The sequence below is a fragment of the Carassius auratus genome, chromosome 19 (genome assembly GCF_003368295.1).
Source record: "Carassius auratus strain Wakin chromosome 19, ASM336829v1, whole genome shotgun sequence".
NCBI lineage: Eukaryota > Metazoa > Chordata > Actinopteri > Cypriniformes > Cyprinidae > Carassius > Carassius auratus.
In genome coordinates, this window is record NC_039261.1 from 4,203,097 (window position 1) to 4,219,985 (window position 16,889).

Consider the following 16,889-nt stretch of genomic DNA (forward strand, 5'->3'; position numbering starts at 1 on the left):
GAAGAGACTGTAAAATTGGGGTAATATGATCATATTTTCTTGACCTGGTAAGGACTCGAGCTGCTGCATTTTGGACTACCTGTAGCTTGTTTATTGAAGAAGCAGGACAACCACCTAGAAGTGCATTACAATAGTCCAGTCTAGAGGTCATGAATGCATGAACTAGCTTTTCTGCATCAGAAACAGATAACATGTTTCGTAGCTTGGCAATGTTTCTAAGATGGAAGAATGCTGTTTTTGTAACATGGGAAATATGGTTTTCAAAAGACAAGATGCTGTCTAATATAATATGACTGTAGAGGAAGTAACAGTACATCCGTCTAGTTGCAAACTGTAGTCTACAAGATTCTGTGTATTGTGTTTTGGTTCATCAAGTAATATATCTGTCTTATCCGAATTTAATAGGAGAAATTTTTTAACACACTCTGTTAGCTTAGATAAAGTTTCATCTGGTCTTGTTGAGATATATAGCTGAGTATCATCAGCATAACAGTGGAAACTAATCCCGTATTTTCTAATAATATTACCAAGGGGCAACATGTATATTGAAAATAGCAGAGGACCTAGGACGGATCCTTGTTGCACTCCATATTTTACTGGTGATAAATGAGAGGACTCCCCATTTAAGTAAACAAAATGGTAGCGATCGGACAGGTAGAATCTAAACGATCTTAGAGCCTGCCCTTGAATACCTGTATAGTTTTGTAATCGATCTATGATTATGTTGTGATCTATGGTGTCAAAAGCAGCACTAAGATCAAGTAAAACTAGCGACGAGATGCAGCCTTGATCTGATGCAAGAAGCAAGTCAATTGTAATTTTAACAATTGCAATATTAATGTTATGGTGGAGTGTTCCGTCTAAATGCTGGGAAACAGTTTCAGCTTGCTTTGGACTGCTAAATAATTTTACAATATTGATGCACAGATATAGGGTATCCGAGCAGCTTTGATTGGAAAGACCTTGTCATGAAATTAGAAACCTCATCAACTCTCCCTGGAGATAAAATGACAGCACTGAAACTACTTGCATTATAGAGGCATGTGTGAGTTATATGCAAACCTTTAGGTAGCTATTCACATTCTGTACTCTGCCAGTGACAGTGGCATCAAAGCTCTAGCTGATAAAAACTTACCTCAGATCCTTGATGGCACAAGAACGTCTGAGTGCTCTTGCCATAATTAGCATCATCAGTCATGATGCTGGCAGCCAGCTGTCCTGTGATGATGTAATACATGACTTTGCAAGCAAAAAGACAAGACAGGCAAGAATTTAGGCCTGGGCAAAAATAGGACTTTCTTTGATGTCATAATTCACTACTCTGAAACAATATCTTATTCAGTTCAGTTGTGAAATGTCGTTTTGTAAATTATTTAATATTTATTAATTATTTTGAATATCTGTCATTGGAATGTGTGTGTATGTTTATTTATTTTTTGCTCTCCATAGTCTTAGGATTTTATTTAAGATATTTATTAATTTTCACCTACACACATTGTGTTTGTCCTTACCAAGTTATCATGGTTGTTTAATAATTTATGAATAATGAAATTAGTGTATTGAATAACATTTTATTGTTAATTTGACATATTATCCCTATTACGATTGTCTTTCTGTGTCAGTGAAAGACAAGTATGTTGAGTACAATGGAGGCCATCTTGAAATCTGTTTAGTCCTGCTTTTTTTGTCTTTACCACAGTATGAAAACTATCAAAAATATCAGTAACATATGTCACATTGACTCTCCTAATTAAAACATTATCTGCTGTATATATTTCAAATGCTAAACAATAACAACTTTACATAGAATCCTACAGTTTCAGCACAGATGGCTATGAAGCAGTCTACATAAATGTCTACATCATGACACATTTTACCCCACTTTACATCAATATAATTTTTTTCTCATGTAATTTGATCATCAAGAAGTCACGAGAATCAAGAGTTTTGTATAGAAGGAGAGTTGTACGACAGCTCAGCTGTGCCTTGCGTCAAGTAGGTGAAGGTTTTTTACAGCATCGTTGGTCACTAAATGTTAAAATGAATCAAGAGTAGAACTTTACACCAGGTTTACAGGAGGTTTTCTTTGTGTGAATTCACCGTTGTGTTTCAGTGATGTGCTCATCTCAAACGTGCCTCATGCCCCTTTTGTTTGTCATATCATCATTCTCCTAATGAGCTGGGGACCTGAATCAGTTGTGTTTGTTAAAGGAAACATTTAACACATGCATTCGGTGTTGAGGCTCCAGGACAGAGCTGAGAAACGCTGGTGTAAGAGATAACACAGACATGACCAGCAAAACTTTTACAATCTGCTGTGGATTTGAGAGAAAACATCTGAATGCCATTATGTTTGTTATTTTAGGATTTAAAAAAGCAGCAATGAATCTGAATGAAGAAATTCAGTCAGATGTAAAATGGTAACTCGAGAAAATATGTATCTTGTATATTCCTACATTTCTGGAATTTCTTTTGATATGTGCATAGCCATACATATGTTGACAAATTTATTTTTATAAAGATTATGTATGATTACAGTGAGTCATTCATGGCAAGTGTAAACTCTTCTCCACCTGGACTTCAATAAACATTTAACTTTGGGGTCCAAAAAAGAATCATTACCCTTATCTATCTAATTGACAATTTCCTTAAATGCACAGTAGTGATGTTTGATTCTTGAACGAATCATTCTTTTGAGACGGTTCACAAATCGAACTGAATCGAACTTTAGTTCTGGGTTGATGACGCAGCACGCACAGGCACAGCTGAAGTAGCACGTCTATGGCATTATTTTTGTGCCTCAATACTGAGCAGGTGGCAAGGAAGTCGACCGGAAGTTGAAGTTAGCCGTGTGCCGTCATCTTGTAGCAGAACTTCACTTGCGTTAGCATCCCATTGACCTCCCTTTCATTTTGGCGTCACTTTGACAGCGAATAACTTTACATGTGAAGCATTTAAGGACTCCGTTTGTCCATTATTTATTTCTAAAGATACACGACAATGTATAAAGGGCTCCATTACCTTCTATGTTACATTATGGCCCCGTAGAAACTAGGCTAACGATTGTGTCATAACCACTCGACTCTCTGTCGCACTACTGTACAGACAGGAGGAGAAGCTCGCAGGCAATTAACTTAATATGGCGTACTGGCGTTACATTTTAAAATACTATACAAAATAATTAATCAGATTACTTACTCCTGCTCACTCATGCCAAAGAACTCCCTGCTCAAGCTCGCCGTCTCTGCAAGATTAACGATGGCAGTTTGCACGCACAGCCACTTAGAAGATTTACATCTGTCAGACAGGTTGCTGACATCAACAAGCTTAGTTTGAGTCTGCGCGTCAGAAACGGAAGTGCTAAAAAACGCTAAAAATGGGCTTCATTTGTCTCAATTGAGTTCCAATGGGTTGCTGTGTCCATTTCTTTTACTGTCTATGATTCTGAGAATCAACCAATTGGAAAATTAAAGATCAATTGTGATTGGCTGTTGGTGTCCAATCAAATCGCTAGTAGAACCATAGCCCTATCATTTCCTATTTAGAATTAAATAACGAGAAATGGAAAAATGACTCGTTTATTCGTTTTTCTGTTTAGTTTAACAAACGGAAAATGAGTTTTTGGCTTGATATTTTGACGTTTAAAAATCGGTTTATGGCTTCAATATTTCATGCGCAGTTGTGGCCGCGCTGAAACGATACTTTCATCTGATTGGTCGAATCGCTCCGCCTTCAGCACGTCTTTTCTTTCTTTCGGCAGAATAAGTCAGTAAGAGTGTGGCACTTTAATGTTTGAAACCACCACTCACTGTTAATTAGCATAATATTTGAAACAGATGTTGCTGGGCACATAATTCGTGCTGCTGTGACTTGCAAGTCACCCCTTTAAATTATTTATAGGTTATAGTATTGTATGAATATTGTCCCATTGATAAATACAGTGCAAATAGTTCTGTCTCCTTGGATAAAAGTGAAGTGGAAATAAAAATCAATAATAGACTGAACAGTTCCATGATAACATGTCTGTAACATTTACCACTCTCGTCTTTTAAGTCTAAAGGCACTAGGTATGTTTGTGTGACATTAATAATTGTGAAAATTGATATAGTTAAATTTATTAAATAAATTAGTAATATTAGTTTTATTACATAATAAATTAAATGATGTTTCTCTTCTTAGTCTTCTTCGTTGGACTTGAGAAAGCCAACATATATTTGAACATGATTATTTATTATGAGAGTAATTGACACAGACTAGAACTTAAATGTTTCACCAAATTCAGCTCAGATCTTCAGACTGACTGTCTGACTTGCCTTGCTGTATAACTGGTCAGACTTAACTTCGCAAAAAATCCTAGTTACTTTTGTTATCCGAGCAATGAAGGCCTTAACACTTAATGTCCACTAGAGTGGGCGACAGGATTTATGTTTACAATAGTTTAAGTGACAAATATATACATGCATTTCATGTGTACTGCCATGAGTATGCCATATCTGTGTACAAGAATAGACTTCACACTTCAAGCTGTACAACTACTTAAAACTTCCCAATCTGACTTTTTTCAACCTACCTCCACATTTATTTTAAGATATAGTTTATTCACACTGGTTTATGCGTTTAATGTTTGTCCATCTGGAACTTATATTTTTCATGAGCTGTATATTTTAAGATGTACTAGGTGTTGATAAATCACATGCAAAAAAATTTAAAGAGCTTTGAATTTTTTTTTTTTTTGAAATAATTAGTTATTGAATTGTAAATAGGAAATTAAATTATCAAAACGTATATGGACCCAGTGGGCTTTGGTTCTACTAGCGATTTGATTGGAGACCTAACGCCAATCACAATTGACCTTTAATTTTCCGATTGGATGATTTTGTGGCACACTTGTAATGCTGTTTGTAAGTTGAGCGAGCATGTGTCGAGAGTCGAGCGCACACAGAATTAAGAGGTTGAGAGAGAGAGAGAGAGTTTATGAGAGAGCACCTGAATAAACTACATGAGAGGGGTTATTACTGCATGTAAATATGGATAATAGCAGGCAAGCAAATACATTTATTGAGCACGTAATTGTTTTTTCTTTGCTCAAACAATTATTATTATTATTTTTTTTTTTTGCGATTGTTAATTTTTTGTTCAAAATATAATGTAATGTGCTTGCAAAATATATTTATCTGTGCTCAAAACTTACAATTACTCACTCAGGATTGAGGCACAAAAATAGAACCGATTGAGTTTACGTGCTGAAAGTGGCGCTTGGTTTTGCTTTTGCCTATCGCGGGACTGCCTAGTTTCGATCTGCTAAATAGTGAGGCATGGCCAAAGCCAGTGAAAGTACTTAATAAGCTGTTTTGAAAGCACTTGTCAGAAGAAACAGTCGAGCAACAGAGAAGGACAGCAGCTTGTGAGTGTTTTGTGTCGTTTTCTCATTAGACAACTGTGTGATCGTATGGTTTAAATTGTGTGTCTTACCCTGGTAAATACGTGCTGAAAGTGGCCCTTGGTTTTGCGTTTGCAAACAAAAATCGCGGGACTGCCTAGTTTCGATCTGCTAAATAGTGAGGTGTGGCCAGCTGACTTCAATCACATGTAATCAGGCAAAAACAAAAGTGGTAGGTTTCACCACGGTAGCAGTCGTGGCAGCCTTCGTGTGAATCCTCCTCTTGTGAAGACGGACGAGTGTAAAGACAATCGACTCTACCTGCACGACTCCACCGAGCAAGGACACCGACAGGGCACTTGAGTATTGCTTTTCTCCTCTTTCTTTACTCTTTGTATAGCTTGTTCTCAAATATTTCTTACTCTTGTAGTCAGTGCTTTCAGATCTCTACTATCACTAGTAACACTCAGAGAGCACGTCATGTACGTCGCAGGAAGGCCTGTCCCTCTGACCTCTACTACTACGCTCTCTATTCCAGTTGGTCTCTGGAACTGCCAGTCTGCAGTTAACAAAGCAGACTTCATTTATTCTATTGCTACTCATTCCGGTCTCAACCTCATGGCACTGACAGAGACTTCGATCAAACCTGAAGATACTGCCACCCCTGCAGCCCTCTCCACTAACTTCACTTGTTCCCACACTCCTCGTACCACTGGGAGGAGTGGAGGTAAGAGTCTCTTTATATCAAAATAATGGAAATTTTATCTTCTGCCATCACCTGCAGGTACTGGTTCATTTGAATCACATGCCATTACTGTAAAACATTACTGTTAAAATCCACTTTGTGGTCATTTATCGTCCCCCAGGTCAATTGGGAAACTTCCTGGAGGAGTTGGATGTGCTGCTATCAAACTTTCCTGAAGATGGTACTCCTCTGGTACTGCTTGGTGACTTCAACATCCACCTAGATAAACCCCAGGCGGCTGACTTCAAAACTCTGCTCACCTCATTTGATCTCAAGCGAGTGTCTACTACAGCAACTCACAAATCAGGCAACCAACTGGACCTCATCTACACGCGCTGTTGCTCTGTGGACACCTCTTCAGTTGCTCCACTGCACACCTCAGACCACTTGCTCATTACTGCTAACCTAGCACTGACTCCTGAAGCGGCTCACACTCCAACGCAGGTCATCTTTCGACGGAACCTACGCTTACCATCTCCATCTCGCCTATCTTCTGTGGTTTCATCCTCGCTTCCTGCACTCTCTCAGTTTTCAGCTCTGGACACGAACAGCGCTACGGACACTCTTTGCTCCACTTTAACATCTTGCTTGGACAACTATTGCCCACTGTTGTCTAGACCAGCACGCACTGCCCCATCTGCCCCTGACTGTCCGAGGTTCTCCGTGAACATTGCTCTAACCTCAGGGCTGCAGAGAGGAAATGGCAGAAATCAAGAAACTCTGTCTTCACGGCTAAAACATCCTACTACCACAACAAAATTAACAACTGTTGTGACGCTCAGACACTCTTTAAAATTTTCTCTTCTCTTCTTAATCCGACACCACAACCTTCTCCATCGACTCTTACAGCCGACGACTTTGCAGTTTCCTTCACAAATAAGACAAGATCCATCAGTGACCAATTCTCCACACCGCAAACTGAGGACAACTTCACAATGACTGGAGCGCACTTTTTCTCCTCCTTCTCCCTACTCTCAGAGATGGACATCTCCAAACTTCTCCTTTCCAATCATCCTACTACTTGTCCACTTGATCCGATCCCCACTCACCTCCTTCAAGCGATCTCTTCTTCAGTCATACCTTCACTTACTCACATTATCAACTCCTCTCTTCACTCTGGAACATTTCCCTCAGCAATCAAGCAGGCTCAGGTAAGCCCACTGCTCAATAAACCATCTCTAAATCCAGTGCTTCTTGAAAACTACAGATCGGTATCCCTTCTTCCATTCTTTGCAAAGACACTTGAGCGAGCTGTGTTCAACCAGTTTTCTATGTTCCTTGTACAGAACAACCTACTGGACAGCAACCAATCTGGCTTCAAAAGTGGCCACTCAACTGAGACTGCTCTGCTCTCGGTTACTGAAGCCCTGCGACTAGCAAGAGCAGCTTCAAAATCCTTGGAACTCATCTTACTGGACCTTTCTGCTGCTTTTGACACTGTTAATCACCAGATTCTCCTGTCCACCCTCAGAAAAATGGGCATCTCTGGAACTGCACTCCTGAGGGTTAAGTCCTACCTCTCTGACAGATCCTTCAGTGTGTCTTGGAGGGGTGATGTTTCTAAGTCACACCGCCTTGCTACTGGGGTTCCTCAAGGCTCAGTACTTGGACCATTTCTCTTCACCATCTACATGACATCATTAGGATCTGTCATCCAGAAGCATGGCTTTTCTTATCACTGCTACGCTGATGACACCCAACTCTACTTCTCATTCCAGCCAGATGACCCAACGGTAGCTGCTCGCATTTCAGCCTGTCTGAGTGACATCTCTAGCTGGATGAATGACCATCACCTTCAGCTTAAACTTATGAAGACAGAACTCCTGGTGATTCCAGCTAACCCATTGCTTCATCGCAACTTCTCTATACAGCTGGGCTCATCAACCATTACTCCTTCGAAGACAGCCAGAAACCTAGGAGTTGTTATGGATCATCAGTTAAGCTTCACAGACCACATTGCTACAACGACCCGGTCCTGCAGGTTTGCCTTATACAACATTAGAAAGATTAGACCCTTCCTGTCAGAACAAGCAACCCAACTTCTTGGCCAAGGTCTTGTTTTCTCCAGACTGGACTATTGTAATGCTCTCCAGGCTCTTCCTGCATGTACTGTCAAGCCTCTGCAATTGATCCAGAATGCAGCAGCGAGGGTTGTCTTCAATGAGCCAAAAACAGCTCATGTTACTCCTTTCCTCACCAGGTTACACTGGCTACCAGTAGCCGCTCGCATCATATTCAAGGTAGTGATGCTTGCCTACAAGACGACCACTGGCCCTGCACAAACATACCTAAACTCTCTGGTTAAATCTTTTGTGCCCTCCAGAAGTTTGCGCTCTGCAAGTGAACGACGCCTTGTGGTGCCATCCCAAAGAAGTTCAAAATCACTCTCACTGACCTTTTCCTGGACTGTGCCCAGCTGGCGGAATGACCTCCCAATCTTAATTTATACAGCTGAATCTTTACTCATTTTCAAGAAACATCTAAAGACTTATCTTTTTCGCCAGCACTTAACCAACTAATACCAGCACTTTTCCTTTTCTTGTCTTTTCATTTATAAAAAAAAAATTCCTGGCTATGCGCTCTATACTAGACTAACTGAGACTTGTCATGGCACTTGTATACTGTTGTTGTTCTCATGTTGACCTGACTGCTTCTAATGTTCTCATTTGTAAGTCGCTTTGGATAAAAGCGTCTGCTAAATTATTTAAATTTAAAATGTAAATGTGAGCCGGTTCAACTGTCAAAGTTTGACAAGGATTACGGAGGACTGCATGAACCTTTCTGTTGAGTGATGTAAATACATTTTACAATAGTTTATTGTGCATGCATAGATTATTTAAAAATGAGTTTATGAGAATGGTTTATTAATTATTTTAACACGTAGAACATATCCGTGTTTGTGCATCAATGTCTGTATTGTGAAACTTTTAAGAATCGTATCCAAGTTGAAGGCTAATCAATATTGGTTTTTGAATGTTTCAATGTGTGTTGACATAAATTACTTATTTTAATTTTTCAATGATACAACATGGAAATGCGTACTGTAGAGATGTTATTGCTTGATTTTTTTTCCGGCTTTTTGAACCGATCTGTCCGAAAAGAACCGGTTCTCGGAAATGAATCGGACTTTGTGTCACTAACGCACAGTTTTTAATCTTTGTATACTTTTTAAAATGGGTTTCAATTTATAAATAAAACAAATTTTTATTTGTGTACATTTTAATGAGAATGTCTGCAAAAGATTGATTTAAAATGAAATGAAATGAAATATATTTAAATTACATGGTCCATAAGCACCTTCATTGCCAGTAAGACAGCCTACCTTGTTGTGTAGCTCAGAGTTTCCCAACCACATTTATTTCAACACACACACAAGTTTCACTGAGAAATGGCTTTTTTTTATACTGTGGCGGGGTGTTGTTGTTTTTAGACTGCCTGGAAGAAGACTTTGACTCCCCTGAAGGTGATTTTAGAGTGATTTTTAATTAGTTTTGATAGCCAATCCTCCCCAGAATGGATTAGTTTTGAGTACCAATTTGGCTGATTTTGTTACGCAGACCTGGCAACCTCATTCAAAGCATATAAAAGACTTTCTGTACAGAAAACAGGTGGCTTTTAAACAGGAATATTTGATTGCAGTATGGATTGAAAATGGCAATTTCTATTAAACTAGCATAAGGTGGTGCTAATGCTTGTACATTTAGCCATTCACACTCCTGCTGTTCTATAGATATTGTGAACTATATGTGCATTAATGAAAAAAAAAAGATGATACATAGCAAATTCATTGACACTGCTGTCCTGAGATTTGAATTTTAATTTTTATGTCACATAAAATAACATTTCCCACATTTCTGGAATTTCATTCCATACAGGTACATGCATAGCAACACATTTTGACAAAAAAAAAAAAATGTCTGTCTTCTTTTTTTTTTTTTTTTGAGAAATTATTATTATTATTATTCTTTTTTTTTTTTCTTTTTTTTCGGTAGGAAATATTATAACGAGTCATCCATACCGAGTGTAAACCCTTCTCCAGCAAGACTTTAGTAAACAATTCACACAGATGATTTCTTGGTCCAAGTAAAAAAAGTTACCCTTTCATAATACTGCTTTAAATAATGTTTGATCTTTTAAAAAGTATTGCATTAGAAGCCAAATATTTAAAAAAGAGATAATGAATCAACAAACACACATACAGGTTACTTTTTAAGAAGAGTTCTGCATTGACAGGAAAAAACATATGGAAGCATAAAGAAACATCAAGGACAAACTAGACTCTACAGGTATTAACAATTATTAATCCAGAAAACTTGATTGCCATATTTAAGGATATGTTAACACATTAGTCAGTCAGAGGTTACTCCACTATCTGTAGATTTTTCTTTTTAAACAGTCTCTACCATTCATGTGGCGTCTTTCTGTAATTGTAAAAGAATATAACTTTCACAAACCTGTTTTTCATCAAAGATCTGCATTTTCTTTTTAGAGCTGCAACTATTATTAAATAAATGAATACATAAAAAACACACACACAAAAATATCAACACACAGTATTCCCAACAAATATTTTAAAAGTTTCTAATAAATGACTGTAGGATAAATCTTCTGATTTGATTGTCCTCCTGCTGCTGAGTACACCAGCATGGAATTGTAAAAATGTCTTACGTTGTTGACTACAAGGGGAGAAACTGGTGCTTGTGAAAAATGGAATATGTCCTCTTTAAAGAAGAAGGGGCAAATGTTCACTTTTAGTTATCAAAAACAGCAGGGCCATCATCAAGGGGGACAGCTTCCTAAGTTGTCCTGGTGCCTTTACATTTCTTACATGTTCTAGGGGCTTGGGCCCATCATTATAATGTCCCGGGCCATGTGAATTCAAGATGTGATGCTGGTTAACAGCTCTAACAATTATAGTACTGTGGACTAGATTTAAGACAGGGTCCAGGTCCACTATTTCACATGCTCTGCTGTGTGTGATGAGCAGTAGAACTTTTTGTGTGTTATAAAGTTTGAGAGGTTGTTGAACTGGATGTCACAAGGACGGCAGTACTTTACATTACTTGCGGTGGCAATGGACCCATTCAACACTCTTTTGAAGCTTGTTGAGACTTCCTCTGTCTTTAAAGATGGCACCAGAGTTGAGCTTTCCTTACAGTTGATGGGACTGTCTGCATGGCTCTCCGATGTAGGGGAACCATGTTGTTTAATTCCAGCATCTTCCATCTTGTCCTCAAGGTCAAGATTGTCCTTTGAGGATGAAGACTTGCTCTGATTGTCTGGGTCATCTGTGCTAAGATGGCTACCATCAGGCATCGGCTGGTCTTTTTCCCCCTCACTGCCCTCATTTGGACTCTGCCTCCGTTCACTTTGTGAGACCATCATCCCTGTAGCATAATCAGTGGCTTTGATTTCATAGTAAGGCCAGATTTGTTCATCGGGTTTCATTTTCTTAGCAGGACCTGGGTAACCACCAGAGGGCTGAAACACACTCCTCATGTCATCTTTTATCGGGTTTGGTTGTTCCTCACTGAAAGCTTGGATGTCAGGAATTGCATTTGGATGCTCAATCTTTCCAGGCGGAGCTGAGAGCTCAAAGAGTGCACTCTCTAAAAGGGTGCTAGTATTTCTAGGACCTTCCTTTTTGTTGCTTTTTTTCTCAGCGGAAGTGTTTTGCAAAATAGTACCTGGGCAGAAGTTCTGTTTGTGCTTGAGATAGTCCTCAACTTTGTTAAAGCTTATCTTGCACACAACACACTCATGATAATCCATAAGTCCTTTAGAGGAAACTGAAGTGTTGTCAAACTGTGGCATGCATTTTTTACTGAGATCTATAGGTGCATCACCTTCTTCCTTAGAGATTATATTACATTTTGACACAAGAGCTGATTTTGAAACTGTCAATGAAGCCTCTGGATATTTGGGCACTAACCCCTGGATCATGTTGTACCTCTGATGGTCCCTGAAGCTATCCAGTGTGTCTTTTGACATGTATGGACCTCCTAAAGTGGGCATACCAAGAAATGATGGCATACCCAAAGGAGGCATTTGTTCTTGTTCAGGAGTGGCCAGCTCATATGCCTTTCTTCTTTTACGAGGACGTACTGTCTTCTGATTGGCTGCTCCTTTATTGTTTGTACGTTTTAATTGAGGATCATGCCGAGTGGCACAGTAATACTGCTTGTGCACCATGTAGGTCTCATGTCGAGTAAAGGTGATCTTGCAGGCGTCGCATGTTGTGTGGTTGGGGTCAGTTTCGGTGGGTGGCATTTTCTGGCTTTGTAAATCCAGCTGTGTACCATTTGGTCTCTCCTGTGCACCAGATGGAGTTGACGCTTTTTTAACTTGCACCGACAGTTCATCTGTCACTTTTCCACCTGCGATGGGATTGCAAGGGTTAGGCTCATGCCCTTTCACTTCAGATGGATGGCCGGTATTTAGCATAACAGCTAAACTAGCTCCAGTTTTCGGGCTTACGGTGCCTGCTGGTTTATCCAGAAGTCCAGGGAAGTCATGTGGCTTGTGTGTGTTTTGCCAACGACTGTTGCAGTAGTGCTTCTTGTGCACCAAATAATTATCAAGGTTATTGAAGGTGATATTGCATTCAAAGCACGTTGCTCCTTTTGGCACAAGTGTGCTGTACATGACTGGAGGGTAAGAATGTCCCCCGTGACGTAACCGGCGATGGACCAACTCCGACATTTTGGCCAGTATCTCAGATGCTTGCGGGCCCACTGTAATATCCTGTGAGAATGGGACATGTGGTATGAAGGGGGGTAAGGGAAATGCAGGAGTCAGGTGGTGTTGAATGGGTGAAGAGGCTAAACGGGGACTGGAAGGTTCTGACTTTACTCTGGAGAATGAAACACTGACCTTGTTTACTGAGTTTCCCTCACCCTTAGTGGATGTCTGGCTACTTTCTGTGCTTTCCAGCTCTGACATTTGACTTCTATCACATTGTATTGTGCTTTCCTGAAGGTCTTTCATGTTTGCATTAGCTCTGACTTGTTGAGGACTACCTCTAATGCTGCTAGGAGAGTTATCAGCTTTGTCTTCAAGTTTGTTGACCGTACAGCTATGTCCATGTAGCTCCTGGTGTTTGACCAGTTCTCTGGGGGTTTGGAATGTGAAATGGCAGTGACCACATCTCAGGCCGTTCTGGGACAGATGGGAAAGGATGTGGTGCTGGAGTACCATAAGGGTTTCTGCAGTGTAGTCACAAATTGTGCATTTCAAATTGCTTCCAGTGGTTATCTCATCTGACTTGAGACCTTGATAAACAAAAAGAAAACAGAAATGGTGTTAATGAGCAACACTACAATACAAAGTTGAGTCTAACCAAGGCTCCTATATGTTGAGTCATGGTGCTTGTGCAGATAACTTTAGTTTAAATCCAGTTTCCTAATCGTCTGTACCAGGGGTGCACAATCCTGTTCTTGGAGGTCAACCATCTTGCAGATTTTATTTCCAATCAGCTCCAAATTGCTTACCTGAAAGTTTCTAGTCTGAAGACCTTGTTTAGCTGGTTAAGGTGTGTTTAATTAAGGTTGGAGCTAAACTATGCAAGACCTCAGCCCTCCAGGAACATGTTTGGACACTCCTGCACTATACCCATAATTCCCTGTCCTCTCTGTTTCATTCTATTCTATTATATAAATAGAATGGACGGTTAACGCCAATATAGTTGCGTACACTTAACTTTATTAAACACAACAAACCGGTCAGCACTATCAGCTGCAAGACAACATAACATGACTGGTGTCACTCACTCTACAGTCCGTGCTGCTACAATAAACATCCCAACATCCTTTCTCTTTTTTTTTTTTCTAGTTATCTTACTGTCACGGTTTTTCGCTGCCTGAAGGAATACGGAGTCGAGGGTAAACGGAATAAGGTTTTTAATATATCCAACACAGGGGATATCCAACATGGAGCACAGAGGTAGACACACGTAAGTAGCTAGTGATCACAAGTGAGTAGCTAGTGAGCACAAGTGAGAAGACCCGACAAAACAGAACTGAAGGGACACGGCTTATGAACAACAGATAATAGGGGAAACACAGGTGGATGGAATCATTAAATTAACAGGGACATGGAACACATGAGGAAGATAATAGACACCTGGGAACTAATCAAACTAAACACGGAAGACAGAAACTGGGTCACGGGCAAAAACAAGCTAAATGAGTCCAGGTGTGTGACAGTACTCCCCCCTCCCGGTAGGTGCGTCCTCGCACCGTAGAAACAACAGAGGGAGGCATGGGTGGGAACCTGGGAGGAGGTTCCGGTGGAGGACGGACTCCCAGGAGGGGGCCAGCAGACAGGGACCACAGAAGGAGGAGCCAGGGAGGAGACGACGGAGGAAGGAGCCAGGGAGGAGACAGGAGCAGGAGGAGCCAGATGGTCCACCAGAGACCAGCCAGGACGGAGATCCAAGGTGGAGTCGACGGCGGGAGGAGCCATGGTGAAGGAAGGGTCGACGACACCAGGGGGCCGACAGGCGGAGACTGCACCGATGGGTGAGGAGCCCAAGATGGAGCAGCACAGCCGCAGAGCCAGGGGGACGTCGAGGTTCCGGAGGGCCTAGGTGGAGCAGAAGGCTCAGGCGACCAAGGCGGAGGCAGGGTCCTGGCAGACCACTGTGGAGCCGGAGCTACCGAGGATGGAGGTGGAACCGGAGGGAAGGAGGAGCCTGACAGAGCCGGAGGGATGGAGTGACGAGGTGGAACCAGAGGAGTGGAGTCCCGAGGCGGCGGATGGTCGACGACTGACCAAGGTGGAGCCGGAGGGACGAGGGAGCCCGGTGGAGCAGGTGGGATGACAGGCCACGGTGGAGACGAGGGAGCTAAGAGCCAAGGCGGAGCCGCTGGGTCGAAGGACCGAGGAGGAGTCCAGGGCTCGGAGGCTGGAGGCGGAGACAGGGCCTTAACACGCCAAGGCGGAGCTGGAGACTGGCAGTCCAGCGGCGAACCACCGCGCCACGATGGCGCGGACTGAGGGTGAGCTGCGGAACTGACTGGCACCAGCAGGGATGACGAGGAACTGGCTGGTCTAGGAGGAGGAGAGAGGAGAAGGATGGGAGGAAGGACAGGAGGATCAGGACTGGACGGAACCAGCGAAAGAGGAGTAGAGGGACCAGCAGGTTTGGGAGGAGGCGGGAGAGGGAGGCTGGGAGGGAATACAGGAGACACAGAAGATTCAGGGCTGGGCGGAACCAGCGGTGAAACAGAAAAATCATGGCTGGGCGGAACCAGCGGAGACACAGAAAATTCAGAGCTGGGCGGAACCAGCGGAGACACAGAAGATTCAGAGCTGGGCGGAACCAGCGGAGACACAGAAGATTCAGAGCTGGGCGGAACCAGCGGAGATACAGGAAACTCAGGGCTGGGCGGAACCAGCGGAGAAACAGAAAACTCAGGGCTGGGCGTAACCAGCGGAGAAACAGAAAACTCAGGGCTGGGCGTAACCAGCGGAGAAACAGAAAACTCAGGGCTGGGCGTAACCAGCGGAGAAACAGAAAACTCAGGGCTGGGCGGAACCAGCGGAAATGGAGCAGAGGAAATGACTGGAGGAGGTAGGAGTGGGAGACTGAGAGGGTATACAGGGGAATCAGGGCTGGACGGAACCAGCGGGGAAACAGGAAAATTAGGGATTACCTCCATAGACCAGTCCATCAGATCCAGAGCTTGCTCCTTATGACCTTCAGAGACTGTATACAGCTCACCCTCAGTCGCAGGAGTGTGGGCAGGGCTTTCCTCCACGCCCTCGATCTCCACGAGGACTCCCACGATGCACGGTGTTGCCGGCTCACACACCTGGTCAGTCGTGCTCTCGAGATCCTGTTCCCTGACAGTGGATGGCTCGGGCTCTGCGGCTGCGGTGGGCTCTGGCTCCGTGCGGCGTGATGGTGGCTGGCTGGTCTCTGGGTCGGGAGTGGGGCTGGCGAGGTCCTCTATGGGGCAGACGGTGAGAGGTGACCCATTTCTCGCCAGAGTCCACTCCACGTATGCGGCGAAATCCTCTCGAGGACCATCTTCGGACGACAACGCTCTGCATTTGGAGTTCAGGCTGGTGTTGTAGAAGGTGCAGAGCGCGCCGTCCGGGTAGCTGGTGGCATTAGCTAATAAGGAAAACTGTCTGGTATGGTCCTCGAGAGAACGTCCTTCCTGCTTCAGCAGGAGGATGAGGAATTCGGGACGATAGAGGGGATCCATAGACACTAAGAAACGAAAAGACTGTGAAAAAACAAAAGCAAAACGGAGGGAAGAACACGCAGTTTTCTATTTTCTCCTTTAGGTCGGGTCTTCTGTCACGGTTTTTCGCTGCCTGAAGGAATACGGAGTCGAGGGTAAACGGAATAAGGTTTTTAATATATCCAACACAGGGGATATCCAACATGGAGCACAGAGGTAGACACACGTAAGTAGCTAGTGATCACAAGTGAGTAGCTAGTGAGCACAAGTGAGAAGACCCGACAAAACAGAACTGAAGGGACACGGCTTATGAACAACAGATAATAGGGGAAACACAGGTGGATGGAATCATTAAATTAACAGGGACATGGAACACATGAGGAAGATAATAGACACCTGGGAACTAATCAAACTAAACACGGAAGACAGAAACTGGGTCACGGGCAAAAACAAGCTAAATGAGTCCAGGTGTGTGACACTTACAACTTGAAAGACAATCTGTTTTGAACAACTTCAAGGAATGCAATTTAGAACATATATACATTCTTATAACTTTTGTATTATGAAAATT

General features: G+C 42.3%; 1 protein-coding gene across 2 annotated transcripts in view; it reads right to left on the reverse strand.

The window, feature by feature from the left end:
- Positions 1 to 9,933: 9,933 nt before the first annotated feature.
- The window catches only part of zfpm2b (zinc finger protein, FOG family member 2b), a 56,203-nt gene continuing 49,247 nt past the window's right edge, over positions 9,934 to 16,889 (reverse strand). For both annotated transcript variants that reach the window (XM_026288428.1, XM_026288426.1), the window contains one exon: positions 9,934 to 13,396. In XM_026288428.1, the coding sequence (XP_026144213.1) occupies positions 11,079 to 13,396 (2,318 nt within the window). In that variant the 3' untranslated portion in view covers positions 9,934 to 11,078. The remainder of the gene's footprint in view (positions 13,397 to 16,889) is intronic.